Raw genomic sequence first — 20,076 nt, 5'->3', positions numbered from 1 at the left:
CTTCATTTCCACAAAATTCCTTGTTTCACACATCGGGATAAGTTTCACTCAAAAGATGTTTCAGAGCAATCAAAGATGAATTTTGGAAAACTGAGAGAGGTTTTTGTTCACAACATGCCAAAGAAGAAAAACCTCCTTCACTTTTTACACAGGTGTCATGGTTTTAGAGAAATGTCAAAAATATCGTTGCCTCAGGAGAATCGAATGCACCTCTGAAGTGACCTTGGGAAAATCAAGTTTTCTCCTAGCTTGGTTGGCCAAATGACTTTATTGATGAGTCAAATGATAACTAGACACAAAGATCTTTCCAATGAGCTATCATGAGCTCAATTTGGAGTTGAGGAAGGCATTCAAAAGTTGACTGCAACAGCACTCTGCCTTGAGGCAGCCTCATTTGGCACATTTTGCCCAGTGTTGGGAGATTTGATTTTTGACAAAGCAAATGAACTCCAAATTGAAAAATTCCAGTTGTGTTGGAAAGTAGACTCAAATACCTTTCCAATGAGCTATCCTGCGCCCAATTTGGACACTGGGAAGACCTCCAAAAAGCATCCGAAAGTCGCGCTACGCGTAGGGCTCAGGGGCGCTACGCATCAGGGTTTTGGCTCAACGTGTAGTGCGCCGCGCGCTACCCTTAAATTGGGGAGGTCCATTTCACGAAAACTCAACATTTTTGGATTTGTCATGACAAAATACACTTGCTCAGCCACTGCCAAGACATTTCATTGAGGTTTGGGCCCTCAAAAGGTCAAAAAACAAGCAAAAAATGACCTTCTGCCACTTTTTGGACACACAGGAAGCAATCTTGGGAGATTGCATTTTTGGAGGGGCAAATGGCCACCAAATTGAGAAATTCCACTTGGGCTGGAGAGTAGACATCCAGACCTTTCCAACAAGCCCACTTGTGCCTCATTTGGATGTCGGGAAGTGCCCCAAAAGTGGGCTGAAAGGCGCGCTACGCGTTGGGAAAATTTGCCAGTTTTGCACCTTCAGCTCAGGAAAACGCAACATTTGACCAGTTTTGACTTTTTGGTGGGATTTTTCATCCTCCTTGATGTAATTGATGTAATTTCATGTTGACATGACACTTTTTTGCCTATTCTAGAAGATTCATTCATAAAATGGCAAAAAATTAATGAATGAATTGGTTTCCTAGCTTATAGAGGCAAGTTGTTTTGATTGCTTAGATTGTAGTGTTCAGTTTAGAATTGGTTGAAACAGCTCCTAGGATGATGAGCTCGACCCCTAGAGGCAAGGAAATGTGTTAGCTTGCCTATATTATGTACTTTCTTAGTCATTTTCATGGTTGGACTCTTGAGGGAGAAGCTTAGACTGTATTACACATTGTATCTCTGCAATTTTGGCAAAGGAAAGACCAGGGTTTTGCAGCACTATTTGGGATTCCTGTGGTTATGTGTGTTGATGGTGTGTTTCTCTCATGTACTTGTAAGTTTGTTATGTGTATCAATTTCTTACTATTCTCTTCTGCAAATTAAGTGAATGAAGTGTTAAGGTAGAATTCATGGTTTCTATGCTCTGCCTTTAAGTTTGCTTAATTAACGTTTTCATCTGTTTAAGGAGAACTCTCGATGGTTTCTTGCTCTCCTTAGCTCCTCACCGGTCATATCCATCCATTCACTTATTTCAAAGGCATCAAGACAATCTCCTACCTTGCCCCAAAAAGACCTCTGCAAAAACTGTGTCTTATCCCCGCACCCAAAATTGCCATGCTCAATTTTCCAACAAAACCCTAAAAATCTTAAATCAAACTTTTCCTATCAGTTTACTAGCCTAAAATCAGTGTTCTTTATTGGTCATCTCAGCCATTTGAAGACCTTTTTGCCGAGATAGCCCCGGAGAGAGCCCTCTCCTGTCCCCGTAGGGCTAGCTACGAGGCTAAGTGGTTTGATGTTGCCTTGGATTTCGTCTTTTTCAGCCTGAGGCCAAATTCAAGCGCTAACAGGGTTTTCCCGAGACATTTGTCCAAAAATAACGATGTCACTTGTGTGTTTGTTTTGTTTCAACTTTCAGTTGATGATCTGTAGACGTTGAGACTGTATTGTGTTTATTTTGTTATTTATATGTTTTAAATAACTTGTTCGGAATTTATAAGTAGAAGAAATAAACCAGCAGAATACAGATTAATTTTCGAACAGATAGATTTAGAAAATTCAACATGGTATCAGAGCATGGTTGCAGATCGCAGGAAAGCTAAAGGCATCGACTAAGCAGAGCATTTGCAGCAGAATCAACTATCCCGAGTGACAAAGTTGATCCTTGTAGAAGCGACAGAGGAAGGGTTGACGTAGAGAGACTGCGTCATTAGTCTGGGCCAGAGAGAGGCCAATGCAGACGCTGAGGAGGGCAAAGAGAGGCTTATGCAGAGACCAGGAGGGTTGAAGCAATGGTTGGGGGAGATGTTTTTGCCTGTGTCGAGATTGTGCAAAGCCTAGAGGCTCAGTCCTTCCATTGCTGGGGCATAGGAAGCTATGGGAAGTTTGCGGGAGCAAAGTTGGTGGGGTACTGTGGTCAGAACAATACCTAACAGGGCAAAACCAAGGTAGAGGGAGTTGTTGCCGAGACGGATTTCTAGCCAAGGAATCTGGATTAGTGTTGCGGGTGCACAGACGATTGGAGAGGGGCAACTTGATGATTGGCAGAAGGATTTCCAAGAGGGAAATTGAGACTCAGAGGGAGTCCAGCAAAGAACTTCCAGGCGAGAAGTAGAGAGACTCAGCAGGAGTCGAAAGGAAAACTTCCAGAGGGAAGTAGAGAGACTCGGGGGAGCGACAGAAGAGCAACGAGATGGTTGTGAATGAGCTGAGAGATCAAGATAGTTTGGATGGAGCGTCCAACTTTGTGGTCTGGAAAGCTAGGATCTTGTCCATTCTAGATAGACATCGCATCAAGGGCTTCGCCTTGAGAGTAATGACTATCCCAGTTGACCCAGTAGCTAATGAGAAGTACGAGGAGGCAATGGCCAAGGCAAAATGCATCATCCTTGATGGGGTCAAGGATCTTGTAGTCCAACATATTGCTGAGAAGGAGACGACAAAGGAAATGTGGGACACCTTGAAGACGTTGTACCAACATACTTCCATGCAGAGGAAGATGTTACTTCAGAATCAGCTACAGTCATACTAGATGCAGAAGGGGGAGTAGATAGATTACTTCCTCAGTCAGTTGAAGGAGATCTGGGACCAACTGACTTCCATAGTAGCCATGCTAGATGAAGAGATGATGGTAAGGACTGCACTTAACACAGTCTCTGAGGAGTGGGAGACATTTTTCCAGATCATATTGGGCAGGGAGGATCTTCCAGATTGGGAAGAATTGTGGGCAGCTCTTCGTCAAGAGAAGATCAGGCGGTTGAGCAAGGTGGGAAGTAGCAACAAAGGAGTCCAGATCAAGAAGGAAGAGGAAGAGGATGCAGCTCTGGCATCTACGAGAAAGTAGGAGAGAGGAAGAAGATGGACCTCTCCAAGGTCAAGTGCTTCCATTTTGGGGAAATGGGTGATTATGCGAACTTGTGTCCAAGGAAGAAGAACAAGGGAGAGGCATCTGACTCTAAGGCAGTGCCAGTGAAGGTGGAGAAAGAAGTCGAGGAGGATGATGATTGTGCCATGAGTGCTCACGTACCTCTAGAGAAGAAGTGGGGAGACAACGATCTGTAGTCAGGAGGACTACAGGCGATGAGGGGCAGGATCCTTGAGGTACCCAACCTCTTGGATTATACCTTGCTACAGGAACCACGAAGAGAGAGTAGTAGGATTGGTGGATGTCGGTAGAGATGAATGCGGATGAAGCGGTAGAGTGCTACAGTGCAGGAGTCCCCGGGCAGTGCGAGGCTAGCAGGCTGCAGTGGTGCAAGAGGCACGAAGAGTGTTGCAATGGTGCAGGATGACACAGAGAGGCTTGTAACAGTGCGAGATGCAGGGAGTTGTTGCAACAACGCAGAGGTCAGTAGAGGGAGCTTCAGCATCAGGAGTGTTTCTAGCCTGACAGGGATGTTAGAAGTTGGGTGGATCAGTTACTTACTTCTCAGTAACTGAGTTGCAGTGCAGTAGCACGATACAGCATGATGAGAGGGGTTGCAGTGCAGATGCAGTTTTGGGAGGATGGACGAGTAGTAGCATGGATGCAGAGGGAGTTGCTGTACGAATGCAACAGTGGTAGTGGCAGGGCCATGGGCAGCATTACAGGATGCAACAATGCAGAGGATGTTGGGCGGGGAGGCCTAACATTAGCACAGGTACCAATGTCAGATAATCAAAGTGATGCTCAATGAGGAGTATTACTAGAGCACAATCCTCGCTAAGAGGGAGTGTTGATTTGGGGTAGCATCGGATGTGCTCTAGTCATGAAAATTGTTGGAGAGGCTAAAGCACATGAGATCTCCAAGAGCCAGAAATGGTTTGGGCAGATTCTAACCGGTTTGGGAGATATTAAAATAATTAATATTTTTAATGGAGTTGCTAATTCTAAACTTAGGAAAAATAAAATATTAATGGGTATTAATATAAAATTGGGTTAGAAGGTTCCAAAAATCATGGATCAAGGCAAATCTAATCTTAGCTGTTGATTAGAGATTTAATCTCGGCTATTGAAGGACCAAAGAGAAAAGTATAAGAGGAGGTTTGAGGGTCAATTGGAGAAGACACCAGAGTGATTAGTCATTCGATTTGCTAGAGAAGGGTTGCTAAGCAAAGTCAAATCAGTGATCAACAACGAGGGGCAATGAGTATTGGACAGAGAGGCAGAGATAGTGCTGAGAGACCAGCGCAAAGGCAGAGAGCGAGAGCAACAGCCAGAGCAGGCCACACAGAGCCCAAAGGGACTGCGTCATCTACACAAAAGGCAAAGGGAGTGACGCAGAGGGTCCCAGAGGCTGCGTAGTTCCTTAGAGGGTTGATGCAGAGAGGTTTGAGGCTGACGTAGAGGCCAGAAGGGCTAGCGCAGAGCTTCAGAGTCACTGGAGAGCGTTTCGTGGGACAGGTTTTTTGAATACCTATTTCCGAATAGAGAGGTATTGCTGCCATGTATTTTTCTCTGTCGGGTGAGTCGATTAAGCACCCAGTTGTACTCAAGGAAATACTGCATAATAATAAACCCTCATAATAGCTGCATCGGTTTTCCCACATTGGGTTTTTCTAGGGACATTTATCCAAAAATAACGGTGTCACTTGTGTGTTTGTTTTGTTTCAGCTGATGATCTATAGATGTTGAGACTGTATTGTGTTTATTTCGTTATTTATATGTTTTAAATAACTTGTTCAGAATTTACAAGTAGAATAAATAAACCAGCAAAATACAAATTAATTTTCTAACAGATAGACTTAGAAAATTCAAAAATTTTATGGGGCAGCAAGGCCTCAGGGATAGGCAACAAAGGTGGGTACGATTTTGATATTGATTATGTCAAGGGAAAACATAATGTGGTAGTAAATGCATTATCGAGGAGCCCACGACATTTTACTCATGAGCATTTGCCATGTTTGGAAGGCACAGTTGTTGGTAGAGTACTCCAAAGATCGGTGGGCATGCGAGATTTTGGAGGGTACGCACACTGATGAGCGTTACAGGGTGATGACTGACGTCATATCCTACAAAGGACACATATTCTTGGTGTCGGGTTCACAGTTGAGGGAGAGGATTCTCCATGCAGCTCATGACTCTCCTTAATTGAGGCACTGTGAAAATTCTTAATCCTCAAGGAACCCCTATTGCAGCATATCTAAATCTACTTCAGCTACTTGATTTTAATTACATTCATTAAGTTATTCTTCTGAATACTAAAGCAAATTGCTTCTACAGCCTACACTTCTTAAATTTGATTTACATGAAACAAGGAAACTGAGAAAAGAACAAGATACATAGGACATAGTTATTTTTGGACAAAATAGTCCTCGAAAAAACCCAAGGCGAGAAAACCAATGCAGCAGCTCTGAGGGTTTATTATTATGCAGGAGAAAATTCTGAATACAAATCTAGGATGCTTCAATTAAAAATCCCTTATAGAGAAAATACTAGACAAAGGACTGGTGAAATAATCTCACCCTGTCACTAGACAATTAGTGAATGATCCTTTGTTCTGGGAGGCTCTGCGTCACCTTCTGATGGCCTTTGCGTCACCCTGGGGAGCTTTTGTGTCACCCCTCCTAGGTATTACACTGCCCCTCTGCTTTGGATCTTCTATTGGCTGAGAATTCGACTTTCTTTCCTCCAGTCTCACACCCTGGCTTCCGACACTTGAACTTCGAATTCCCTCTACAGAAACTCAACTTCCCCTCATTGACTGCGTTGTCTCTACATCAGCACTGAGTAGGCCAGTGTCAGCCCTCCTCTGGATGTCTTTCTATCGTTTCTCTGCCTTGTATTTTTCAGAAATTCCTTCTCCCGATTTCTCACTGCCCCTCTGCTACAAGATCTCCCCTATCAATTTTCCTCCTAAGAACTTCTCACCTCAGAAAATCGATTTTCTCATTCTCTCTGTGTGTTTCTAAATAAACCCCAAGCTTCCTTATACTTTTCCTGTTGAGAATTCAACGGCTGAGATTAAGTCTCTAATCAACGGCTAAGATTAAAACATGACTTGATCCGCCTTCTAGATCATTCTCACCCATATTTTGATTAATACCCATTAATATTTTAATTTCCCTAAGTTTAGACTTAGAAACCCCATTAAAAATATTAATTATTTTAATAAAATACAATCCGGGTGGAATTTCACCAAACGGTTTCTTGGTTCTTTAGAACTCATGTGTCTTAGCCTCTCCACCAATTTTCAAGGCTAGAGCACTTCTGATGCTACCAAAAACTAACATGCACCAGGGGTTCCGGAAGACATACATGACTGTCAGAGAGCGCTTCAGATTGAAAGGCCTCAAGAGAGACGTGTTGAGATATGTGCAGGAGTGTGAGGCTTATGAAAGGAACAAGGAGGAGTTGACCCATCCAGTCGGGTTGTTGCAGCCAATTCCCATCCTTGAGGGGAAATGGGAAAGTATCTCCATAGATTTTATCATGAGGCTCCCTATGGTGCAGGGCAAAGATTGAATCTATGTGGTGGTGGATCGATTGACCAAATATGCACATTTCTTTTCCATTCCAACCCAATATTCAATGTCACAGGTAGCAGAGTTGTTTTTCAGAGAGGTTTTTCGCTTGCATGGTTGTAATGTTCTTAAGCAAGAATATAAGTGACATTCTAAACAAATGAGCAGTGCAGCAACATTAACTTGAAAACATGCATTAAACATCCACAAAATACTAAAAATCTGGAACTGCTGAGCCATATATTATAAAATCTGAGATCAATGGGTACAATATAAATGAAGTGGTGCAGCTGGGCTTGTCTAAAGGACAAGCTGGATTAAACCCAGGGGATGGAATAGCTGAGATGATGGCTGTTTAGTTGTTGCCCCACTTGCATTGCGCTGTCTCAGCAAAATCGCTGATTTGCTGACTTTGACCTACTGGAATATGCCCAAAAACCGCCCAGAAAATTATATCCTTTTAGCCTTAGACTCCTTGGACAAAACCCAGAAAAACCTAGAAGGAAATTTCTCTGATTTTGACTTTGGATTTCCAGCCTTCTTGGAGCCTCTCCCTAGTTGCTACAACCAAATTCGACTTGCAGGAAATAGCCTGCAAATCCCTCTGAAAATACCCCTAGAACATTGGGTTCACCTGTATTGACTAATTCCTTACTCCCCAGATGACCCTTGGTCCGGATGACTGCTCTCCCAACACCATGAGTTTGCTGCTACAGTGGCCTCTGCGTAGCACCTCTGTCCAGAACTTCGACTAACTGTTGTGCTGGTCTAGCTGGCTGCTACTCCAGCAAAATTTCCTTTTCTATGCTGCCTCCTCAACTCCCGGCTCTCCCAACAAGCTGTGAATCCCTTTGCTGGTCTATTCCTGGCTCTCCCAGCAAGCTGTGAATCCCCCTTGCTGATTTCCAACTCCTCCTGCGTGTTCTTTGGCTGCCTAGGAATACGCAGTTTCCTCCCTGCGCTCATGGATGAAATGCGTGACTGTACTGGACTCCCTGAAAATTGCTGTGTAACAGCCGCCCTAGGGCGAGCACAGATGGTCCCCCGAAGTAGAGGTTGAATCTTCCCTGCAAAAGACTCGTGGCTAAACAACCAGTAGACTTGCTAAGCAGCAAAGCGTACAAAGGTAAGTTTGTTTGTCAAATGATCAGAATGAAAACAAAATGAGAGCTGATCTCTCTTTATAACTCCTTCGGCCCCCTTAGCCTCATGTGGGCCCCTCCATCCACCCATTCGATTTCCCCTCAAGCATATCGAATGGTTAATTCGAACTCTTATGTGGGTGGCCCCAACAATCCACTAGTAGCTAAATAAAGTCGATTTGGCCCCCAAGTCCCTAAGTCGAAAGTGTGGGGCCCTCTCCCTTAGTAAAAAATGTGCAAAATTGTGTAGTAGCACCTGTTACTAATGTGTTTGAGAAGGGACATGATAGTCCTCCCCTCCCAAATGTTGCTTGCCCTCAAGCAACCTCAAAGCTAGGTGCTCCAAAATATGCTCACCCTCCCAGGTGGCATCCTCATCTGGCAAGTTCTTCCAATGCACCAAACATCGCTTGTCCTCAAGCAATGCCTGAACAAACACCCTCTCTGACTGTGGACCCCCACTATCACTGCAAACTTCACCAAGGTCCCAAATGTGCCATTGGATCATCCCTGATCATTGTACTATCCTATAGTGAAGGAGTCCCTCGATACCAGGATCCCAAGCCAACCTGATCAACGTGAAGCCCCCCTTGCTCCACTCACTATCCTGCCAGATATGGGCATTAGAACCCCTGTGTCTATCACCAATAAGTAGAGCATCTTGATGATGTAAAACTCTGCCCAAATCCTCATGAAGCTGCTCTACCGAATAGTCCATCTCATGCACTACAAGAGTAAACTCCTGAAGATGCAATCCAATCCTGGTGAAATTGAACCCTTGTCTACCCGAGCCCCCCTGATCTATTCTTGTCGATCACCTTGCCACATCGGTGAAGTTCCCCACACCATCAATGAATCATTAAAGCCAAATGGAAGATCTGGACGACCCTCCCTTGTAGAAACCAATTCACCTCTACAGGTAGTTGAGCTGCTTAGCCCTATTATGCCAGAATCCCCTGCCCATCGTAGAAGGAACCTATCCCGCTGACATCGTGACACTCTGGTCATGAATGACTGCCTAGCATGCTCGTACCAGAACCTCCTCTCCGATAACTCTCAGCCATAAGCTATGCGATGATCGAGGCTAGGCCAATCTTGCCGAAGTGACTCAACAGTGCTAGCGCCTATCACTCCATGGCTAGCCCAAATCTTGAGCAACAATCTGCCTTGTCCTATAGTGAGGACTTCGGTGATCGCCCATGTGTCCGCCTGTGAACGAATTAGTCCACTTGTTATCCCGACCACGCTCACTGAGGAGTGGAGTATCCCACCTATCCATTGGATCCCTGGATCCCATAACCATACTGGAGGTCCACAACCCCTAATCTTCTTTGTTTGTCGCTGTGATATGCTACTAGTTGTTGGGACCCCTTTGTGCCCCGTCTTTGCCTCTTGTAGGTATCCAATAGGTAGGCACTTAGCATCAAGAATTTGTACCGCAAATATCCAGTTGTTCTGTGCCTGTCAAATCACACAGCGAGATCTGCTATCCCAACTCCTGATGACGTGCTCGGGTACTGCCAGAAGCCTAGGTATCATCTTGCCAACAAGGACTACTGTCCTCCGCACCTCATGCTCCCCTAACGCCTCAAGCTGTCCAACTGAAAAAGTACCATGTAACTCCCTCTCGGTCACCTCCCCAAGTGTGAACCTAAGGGTGGAACATATGCTATCTCGACAATAAACCATGCCATCCCTAAGTCTGTAACCATCAACTCATGCACCTGCCAAGTGTCTCAACTGGAGAGTCTCCTCTCGGCCCATGACACGTGGCGTCTCATCCAAGTGCCTAGGGTGAGTCCCCCATGCCCTGTTGCCTGAATGGATGCCATCCCTAAGTTTGTAACCGTCAATTCGTGCACCTACCAAGTGTCTCAACTGGAGAGTCTCCTCTCGGCCCATGACACGTGCTGTCTCATCCAAGTGCCTAGGGTGAGTCCCCCATGCCCTGCTGCCTGAATGGAGAGTGGCAAAGTGAAACAATCAAACTCTCTGCGAATGTAAGCAACACTGGAGGATGATGGGTGGGTATGTCCCAAAGAGTATGACCAAGAGTCTGCCGGAACACTCAAGAGTAATTCTACAGACGACCCTCTCTCTGCCTCAAATCTGCTGATAACTCCCTCGAGACCCTACCTCCACTAAACATGGTGTTCCCAAATGCTCGACAATGTCCTCATCGATCCTAGGTGAGTTGCGTTCAATGGTACACCTACTATCCCTGTCCATAAGTCTCCCTGGAGGCAAAGATCCAAGAGCCCGTTGCACCGCATTAGGTGTCATTGCATACCACCAAGTACCAACGCATTCCATGAAATGCCACTGTATGGCGCAACCTATCCTTGTACACCCCTGGATACCTTCGACTACGACTATACCATCCCGTACCGTCCTGTGTCATGCTTGTGTCACTGCACCTGTCACTCCTCGCACGTCTTTAATGCGATGCGAGTCACTCCTCCTACCGCACAGTGTAAACTGGCATGCTATGGTTTACCACCATGTATCTCCATGCTTCTCTATAAACCACTGCTCCTTGCTGCATAGCCCTGCACACCGTTGGGTGCTATGGCATAGAATTGGGTCTGTATGCATCAAGCCACATCCCTCTATATAACATTGAATTCTACGACCTCACTCTATGTAGTCTTGTGTATCACTGCCTACTATCATACCAGCTTGTAACATATGGTATCCTACATGTGCCAAAGTGTCTTCCACTTTGAAAGTGACCCCACCATGACACGCGTCATGTCCCCTCGTCCAACTTGGTAGAACTGAGCACCCTAACTCCACTTCTGCTAGGGGGGATATCTCTGCTGTGTCGATCCTCTGTGACCCCTGAGTCCTAGACCTCAATGGGAGAACATCATATATTCGGTTTGGTGGCCTACCCATGCCACCTCCTCCAACTAGCTCCTGCCAGAAAATGTTAAACATCCTGCGCCCCCATGTGTGACCAACATGCCAAAACAACCAATGGATTCTGCTTAAAAACCACCTGGCCACTAGCGTTAACTGGAGCTCCCCTAAGGAATGCATGCACTCAGGCATGGGGTTGACTACCTCATCAATGTGATAGCCATCCCGCATGTCTGATATTGGATAGGAAGCCCCGCCTGGATCCCAATGCCAACTTGGGCCTCCAACACCCTCAATCCCTGATAGCTTCCACTGAGCTTTACTCCGAACTACGACCATCTCCATGAGTCTAGCACACTCCACTTGGTACCAACTCAGAATCTCTTGCCATCCATCTCCAAGAGAGGGATCGAATGCACAAACTCTAGCACATAGAACAAGCCCGACATGCAGATGTTGCATCTTGTGCAACTCTGATTGTCTCATCCCACTACCTAGGTCAACACATGAGATTTGACTAGGTAGCTTTGTCTCTCTCTCCAATGGGCAAAGGTGACCCAACAGTGTTGCTAACCTGGTCATCCCCTCTGGTATGTCTAGACAACTCCGCCTCTCTCAATCCAATGCGTAAGGATGGGCTGATAATGTTGTAGATCCTGTCAGTGTGCCTCTGAAGTGAACTGTGTTGAAATCCCAACGTGTGGTCTCTATGTTGCCCCTCATCACTGGCTAGCCCAAAGGATGGTTGCACATCCTCCTCCATCATGGGCTCGACATGAGCCTCCAACTGCTCCTCCCTAGACAACCCAACATGCAAGACATGCTCATCAGTCAGCTGTAGGTGACTGTCGTCCGACAACTGTGTCATAGATCTGGATGCCTCTGTATCTATTGGCTCCTCATCAATAGTGGGGATGTTTCCTGACACCTCATCAATGGATGGTCCTATGGGTGTATGCTCTACTTTCTCCCCCAAGGTGTCAACTGGTGCTATCAAAGAGGCCTCCAACAATGGTGACTCTTGTGCCACATTGGGTATACCAATGTGATCCTCACACTCCCGCATGTCCTCTACCTCATTTTCAATCTCCTCCTCAGACCCCTGATGTCTAAGACCAGGTCTCCACCAGCAAAATCGTCAACTTGACTCATTCTCTAACTGTCTCTGGCTTGTCTATTCCTTTTCAGGGGATCTCGTGCCCTAATTCTGTTGGCTTTCCCCAGATAGTGTAGATGGTTGTACTCCCACGACTTGTGCACCTCTAGTGTTTATGTTGTAAGGACAAGGATGGATCTAGTCAAACACCTTCCTCAACTGAGCCAACCTCTTACCACTCTAGCGAATTCCACCCCAGAATACCTGCATACTGAATCTCCCTTGAGCCATGGGTAGTGTACGGTGTAACTCATCACTGTGCATACATGCCCAAATCTCCCATGATCTTACTGGTTACCCATAGCTAGGCCAAGATCATGCTCTGATACCACTGTAATGTTCCTAAGCAGGAATATAAGTGACGTTCTAAACAAATGAGCAGTGCAACAACATTAAATTTAAAACATGTATTAAAAATCCACAAAATACTAAAAATCTGGAATTGCTGAGCCATATATTATAAAATCTGAGAGCAATGGGTACAATATAAATGAAGTGGTGCACCTTGGCTTGTCTAAAGGACAAGATGGACTAAACCCAGGTGATGGAATAGCTGAGATGATGGCCGTTCAGTTGCTACCCCACTTGCACTGCGTTGTCTTAGCAAAACTGTTGATCTGCTGACTTCGACCTACTGGAATGTGCCCAAAAACTGCCCAAAAAATTATATCATTTCAGCCTTAAACTCCTTGGACAAAACCTAGAAAAATCTAGAAGGGAATTTCTCTGATTTTGACTTTGAATTTCAGCCTCCTTGGAGCCTCTCCCCAGCTGCTACAACCAAATTCGACTTGCAGGAAACAGCCTACAAATCCCTCTGAAAATACCCCTAGAACGTTGGGTTCACTTGTATTGACTAACTCCTTGCTCCCTGGATGACCCTTGGTCCGGATGACTGCTCCCCCAACACCACGAATTTGCTGCTACAGTGGCTTCTGCTCAACACCTCTGTCTAGAACTTTGACTGACTGCTGCGTTGGTCTAGCTGGCTGCTACTCTAGTAAAATTTCCTTTTCTATGCTACCTCCTCAACTCCCGGCTCTCCCAGCAAGTTGTGAATCCCTTTGCTAGTTTATTCCCGTCTCTCCTAGCAAGCTGTGAATCCCCCTTGCTGATTTCCAACTCCTCCTGCATGTTCTCTGGCTGCCTAGGAATACGCAGTTTCCTCCCTGCGCTGATGGCTGAAGTGTGTGACTGTACCAGACTCCCTGAAAACTCCTGTGTAACAACCTCACTAGGGCGGGCACAGATGGTCCCTCGAAGTAGAGGTTGAATCTTCCCTGCGGAACACTCGTGGCTAAACAATTGGTAGACTCGCTAAGCAGCAGAGCATACAAAGGTAAGTTTGTTTTTCAAATGATTAGAATGAAAACAAAATGAGAATTGATCTCTCTTTATAACTCCTTGGGCCCCCTTAGCCTCATGTGGGCCTCTCCATCCACCCGGGTCTTGTCAAGCTTGCCATTGAGGTCCCCTTAGCCTCATGTGGACCTCCTTGGGCCCCCTTAGCCTCATGTGGGCCCCGGGTCTTGTCAAGCTTGCCATTGAGGCAAGTAAAGCTGCACTCCTTCCATACCATTGTTCTCTTGCTCCATATTTTTAATAAAATGGCTCTGGATGGCGTTTTTGGAGTTTCCATGGGTGTTCTCTGATTTTTCTGAATTTGGTGCTTGCATGTATTATTTTGCTTTGCATATCATTGTTTTTCCTAATTAGAACATTACAGCAGCAGACAGAGGGACACCCTGTTTGCATGTTTTTTCTCTTCCATCTCAAGCAGGATGTGACATTATTTCTGTTTTTTAGTCCATTCTAGAATTTTTCAATAGTCAGCCAAAGGGTTGGATAAATAATGTTGTCAATTCTTTTCTAAAAATTGTAAACATCCAGCAATTCAGCAATTCCTATGCTGTAGCTTTGTGTTTTTATCTATAGGTTGTTTATATCATTGGGTAGGTATCACAGTTATCCCAATTTTAAGGAAGTTTGAATCAACGTGTCTACTTAATTAAGTGTGCTTTCAGCATTGGCTGTATGTTCATCAGTAACTCTTTCTTTGAATCACATTATATTAAACTTTTGACTGGGATTTTGCCTACTAGTACTGTCAGATGAATTACATTACGTCCATCTTTCCACAGGGTAAAAGTTGTAAGAATCTGTAGTTTATTTGTAATTAATGTTGCAGAAGTTATAAGATGATACTATTAATACTGTACTTGACACTTATTTCCATACATATTTTGTAATTTCTTAGTACTTTGGTTTTTATCTGCTAATATAGCTAGTGATCATATTGCCAGGATAGTGATCTGTGTCTGGATGAAGTCGAAACATTGAATTCAATTGCAAGCCTGTTTTGTCAGCATGCAGCATATTGGTCACAGATTATTGATGCCATTGGTCGCATTGATGTGCTACTAGGCTTTGCTATTTCGGCAAACTTATCAGATGGATCTACATGCAGACCATTCTTTGTCTCTCCTGAAGTGGAAGATGATAGCTTGGGAAGCAGAAAAGAAGGTGCTATTCTCAGCATCAAAGGTTTATGGCATCCTTATGCTGTGGGAGGCCAAGGAGGTGTGGCAGTTCCAAATGATGTTGACCTTGGGAACAATGGAGCGCATGATTGTCCTCGGGCAATGCTTTTAACAGGACCAAATATGGGAGGCAAATCAACATTATTGCGTGCCACCTGTTTATCAGTGATAATGGCTCAGGTTAGCTTCCTTTGAAAAATCAAAAGCTATGCTGTTTCACAAAAAATGGTCAAGGTGGTGTTTCTGAATTCCGACTTTTGTTCAACATTCTTGTTTGGATTTGCAGCTTGGATGTTATGTACCTTGTGAATCATGTACTCTATCACCAGTGGATGTTGTTTTTACTCGTCTTGGTGCAAGTGACCGTATAATATCTGGGGAAAGTGAGTCCATATTGCAAACTTTTGATTGGCTGAGATTGATATTTTGAAATCATAATTAATGAATATAATACACCATGTATTATGAGATTGACCTAATTATTTCCATTGATACAGTGAGGACCAAAAAATATGGAAAATCATAATTAATGAATATAATACACCATGTATTATGAGATTGACCTAATTATTTCCATTGATACAGTGAGGACCAAAAAATATGGAATAAATATTGAAGCCGTCTTGGAAAAGCGTCTAACTTTCTATTTGACAGGTACATTTCTTGTTGAATGCATGGAGGCTGCTTCAGTCCTGCGATATGCCACAGAAGACTCACTTGTAGTTCTGGATGAACTTGGTCGAGGAACATCTACGTTTGATGGTTATGCTATTGCGTATGCAGTAAGCTGTCTTTAATCCAGTATTGCTATTTTTCATGACAGTATGGATGCTTTCAAATTTACTGCCTCTGCTGACATCATACTTACAATGAGATTAACGACAGCAAAAAGAACTTTGATGAGACTTTGATGTATTGGCTTGCTTTTCATGCATCCCAGGTTTTTCGACATTTGGTTGAAAGAAAGGACTGTAGGTTGCTCTTTGCCACACATTATCATCCTTTAACTAAGGAATTTGCTTCCCACCCTTGTGTCAGTCTGAAGCACATGGCATGCTCATTTGAAGCAACTCCTACTATTGTAGATAACAGGGGGAATTCTAATACTGTTTCTGAGAAAGTAGTCAATATCGACAACAGTTATTATAGTTCAGATTTTTTAGAAACTGAAAGGCAACTTGTCTTTTTGTACGAGCTAAGGTCTGGTGCCTCTCCTGAAAACTATGGTCTGCAAGTAGCCTTGCTTGCTGGGATACCAAGTTCAGTAGTCAAAGCAGCATTTGATGCTAGCCAGGTTATGAAATCTTTGCTTTCAAGTAGTTTCAAATCAAGCGAATTGAGGGCAGAGTTTTCAACCATACATGAGCAGTGGTTGAAGACCCTTTTAGCGACACCAAATAATAAATCACTTTGTAACAGCATGGACTTTACTACAGAGGATGCCCATGATACTTTGTTGTGTGTATGGCATGAACTGCAGAAATTCTCATGCCAAAGTGGGAAGTCATTAGAAGCTTCTGAAGACTATAAGCTTTTCTAAGGTACACAATTGCCTCATTTTAAGGAGTTATCTTCTTCTCCCGGGGATGTGGACTTAATGCAAGTCTTTGCATTTTAAAAATGGAACGTGCTGTAAATTGCTCTAAATGTTTTGTTGGATGTGCTCATATTGTCTCTTTCTGAAACTGTTAATGAACAATACTTCAAAGTTCCTATGTTGAATAAGTGTTTCTGGAATGTGGGTATGGTATCTAGAATAGCTAGCGGCTTTGCCCATATTTACAGGAAATGGCAGGTTAGGATTGGCATTGATATATGCTAAAAAAATTAAAAATAATTAAGAAAACAAAAAGAAGAGAGATGAGGAGAAAACTTCAAAAATTTAAAAGGATATAATTTAACAACGTAACCATAACTGATTCTGATCCTCTTCTGTAGTTGGTGTTCTATGTGACTGCTTACATGGCGAAGACAGTTTTTCCTTGTAACTTTCTAATTTAAAGAGGTTTTAAATAGTGCATTCATCTTTGTGTCTGCAAATGGAGAAATCCAGAAGAACTGCAAACGGCCAAAGCTTACTTTACTTCTATGTTTCATGTGAAAACAAGCTACACATGATGTTGTGACTCACAAATAGAGAAGAGGTAACCTGGAATTATGAGTTTGATTGCCACAGCAAAAGGAGTTAACAGTCTCCAAAATATAGGTGAGATAAATTTTGAGTCAAACATTTTAGATCACCTCAACAACAACCTGACCGAGATTGAAAGAATGCTTCTGATGGGGTTGTTTCTTGTAAGCATGCACAAATTCGGCTGCTTGAATAGTAGCTCACTCTAGGTTGAAAGACATGGAACAGATATTGCAAGGCATATTTCATGTTTCCTTGGCTCTTCACACTGGCATGTACTTTAGTATTAAATAAGGAATATCCTCTCGGATCGGTAGTTGCACAAAATTAATCTTCTAGCGGCAAAGCTTCCCTTGGCCAGAATATGTTGTATGTACAAATTTGCAGCAAAGCTACGACACCCAGATTGAATAACATTTGTACTAGATACACAAGTTGATTTTGCGTCTGTTAAATGCAAGATAGAAAACATGATTACAGGCAATACTTCGATCTAAGAGTAGTGTTGGCTCCTAAAATTAAGTGCTCCTAGAAAAATGTTTCCAGGAGCAAATAGCAAATGTTTAATATATATATATATATATATATATATATATATATATATATATATATATATATATCAGATTGCTGCCTATTAAAGCATAAATGAACCTGACAAGAGAACATTTTTTGAAAAAATTGCAGATAGGTTGGTATATACTATACCTTCTGACTAATGTGTACTTGTATTTGATACTGATGAATCCTAGGAATGTTTGTTACTTCTTCTCAAGGGAGAACAGCCACCTCAGATCCTTCAGGTCAATAATAAATTACACATTAATCTTCCAACCCTTTTTTAAATGAATTTATTTATTTTTTTAATTAAATTCAAATTCAAATTATTATTATTTTATCATGATGAATTAATAACTTGTTAATGTTAGAGTAATCTAAGCGAGGCACAATATCAAGCTTAGTGACTGCCACTATAACACTGAGAGTGTATATCCAACAGCTCATAAGCCAGATATACCAGAAATTTATGACTAAATAAGAGTCGAGACGAGGGTGGGGGAGCCTACTCCTCGAGCCTTATCATAATGGGCCAAAGATGTCCCCTTGTGGGATTTGAATCTGGGTGGAGAGGATAACATCCTATTGTGTCAACCACTCAAAACCGGGTGGAGGGGATAATGTCCCATTGTGCCAACTACTCATTCCTCTCACGAAAAGACTTAAATTCAAATTTAAAAAGTTATTTAAATATCGTGGTAGATGTTTACAATTTGTTATATGGAAGTAGCATATGATCTTTATATATATATACATATATATGTTTTCTCCAATTTATTATGAGAGAGATGTATAATACTGGGGAGATGATTACAGTTCTTTTCCATACAGCTATTTCTTCAAAGAAATATTGAGAGGTGGGGCCAAAACTTCTATCTTCAAACCTACTATTGAGAGGTGGGGCCAAAACTTCTATCTTCAAACCTACTATTCTAGATGTACATATTGCGTACAATCAACAAGCATATAGCTTGCAAAACTAGCCTAACAGAAGAATATATTTACATTAGGAGTTCATGAACAAATGGGAGAGAAATCAACATCCAGGGGCCTATTAAGATCAATTAACATGTTGCCATGAAGTTGATTAGGAACATTACTTGCAAAACTTTGATTTTTCTCTGCTACAATTTGCATTTGCATGTGCATGTCATTGATTTTCCTGTGTAAGGTTGTAATGTCCCCAATTTTTGGGCATACAAAAATCACTTAGAAGTTTTGCAAATTTTTGGATAATATTAAAAAGGGGAAAATATTAATTTTGTGAGAGAAGGGAGAAATTACTATTTTAAGGGGATAGCGGAAAAACAATATTTAATAGGAGAAGTAGGGCAAAATATTATTTTAATGGAGAATGGCGGCGAAAAGGGAAATTATTATTTTATTAGAGAATGGCAGCAAATTAATATTTTGTTGAAAACAGAGGCAAATTACTATTTTATTCAAAATGGTGGCAAAAGTCTCCTAGTGGAACACAGGCCCCACCAATAAAATAATTGGAAAAAAAGAAAATCTAAAAGCAAGGAGGAGGCTCAAGAAAGAATTATAAATAAAGGATTGAACTCATTTGATGGGGATTATATTCTATCTATTTCATTGACAATTGAAGAAGCTCAAACTAGTGCACACTTGAAACTCAAGGTAATTTTGGTGGACTTAGAGTGCCATCCTAGTTAGCTATTTGGGAAGATTATTTGAGATCTTCCAATTGTGTTTATTGCAGAGAAACTATATCATTTGAAATCAGTTTTGTAGGGGAATATCATCTCCAAGAGGACCAATTTCATCTCTTCCCAGAGGGCCGAGTGCCAAGCTTTGAAGGCTGTAATTTGAAGGGAAATTTGCATTTCTCTTGAGCCAAAGCCCAAGATCGAGTTCTTCTATAGAAAGGTTGAATGCACATACTCCTAAAGAGGCCGAGTACCCAGTTTTGAAGTTCGATCCCTCAAGAGACTTAGCAAGGCCGCATGCGCCATTTTGTTGATCAGATCTCATTCTTCTCCAAGTACAGTGAGTCGAGTATCCTCCACGAAACCGAGCTAGAAATCTTCAGATTTCCATGTGCAAAAAGGGATTCGAATTAGTGAATAAGGTTATCCTTAAGGAGGGCCGAGATCTCTCATTCCTTTCTCCAGGGTGTGATTAGAATTTCCAGAAATCGATTTCTGCCATCAAGGGGACCGTGTCACTTTAAAGGAGGTTGTGGTGTTTATAACCAGTCCCAACACTGAAGGCTGGAGTGTTAAAACGCCATTCCTATGTATTGAGGATGCAATTAATTAATTCTGGGACATATCAGACTTGTACACCAAGTTCTATTGTTTCCTAGGGTTGAGTTTAATGTCTTTTATAGTCAATTCGATGTTCAAGAGGACTACATACGTCTGCTGTGCATAGGGACTGATATTTTGTGAAAACGGAGTCAGTTTCATGGCCATCTTGAGCTGCATCTCATGAAGGCAAGACTGTTGCAAATGATATATAGGACTGATATTCTGAAGGTTTCTACGCTGGAAAATACACCAGGTTCTTTTGCTCCATTTACGTCTTGTAATCTCTGTTGTTATATCAAGGTAAACTGTATGTTTTTCATATATATATATATAGCTGATATAATAACACACCTGTGAGGTCT

General features: G+C 42.7%; 1 protein-coding gene across 1 annotated transcript in view; it reads left to right on the top strand.

Annotated features, from left to right (window-relative positions):
• Positions 1–16,424, top strand: part of LOC149181726 (DNA mismatch repair protein MSH7-like) — a 246,327-nt gene extending 229,903 nt beyond the window's left edge. The window contains exons 13-16 of the mRNA XM_089414303.1: positions 14,519–14,935; positions 15,042–15,138; positions 15,410–15,537; positions 15,696–16,424. Of these exons, the coding sequence (XP_089270429.1) occupies positions 14,519–14,935; positions 15,042–15,138; positions 15,410–15,537; positions 15,696–16,295 (1,242 nt within the window). The 3' untranslated portion in view covers positions 16,296–16,424. The remainder of the gene's footprint in view (positions 1–14,518; positions 14,936–15,041; positions 15,139–15,409; positions 15,538–15,695) is intronic.
• The last annotated feature ends 3,652 nt before the right edge of the window (positions 16,425–20,076 follow it).

The sequence above is a fragment of the Pinus tabuliformis genome, chromosome 3_2 (genome assembly GCF_031772625.1).
Source record: "Pinus tabuliformis cultivar Carrire ecotype Pingquan chromosome 3_2, CPIR1, whole genome shotgun sequence".
Lineage (NCBI taxonomy): Eukaryota > Viridiplantae > Streptophyta > Pinopsida > Pinales > Pinaceae > Pinus > Pinus tabuliformis.
This window is presented reverse-complemented; position numbering and strand designations above follow the sequence as displayed.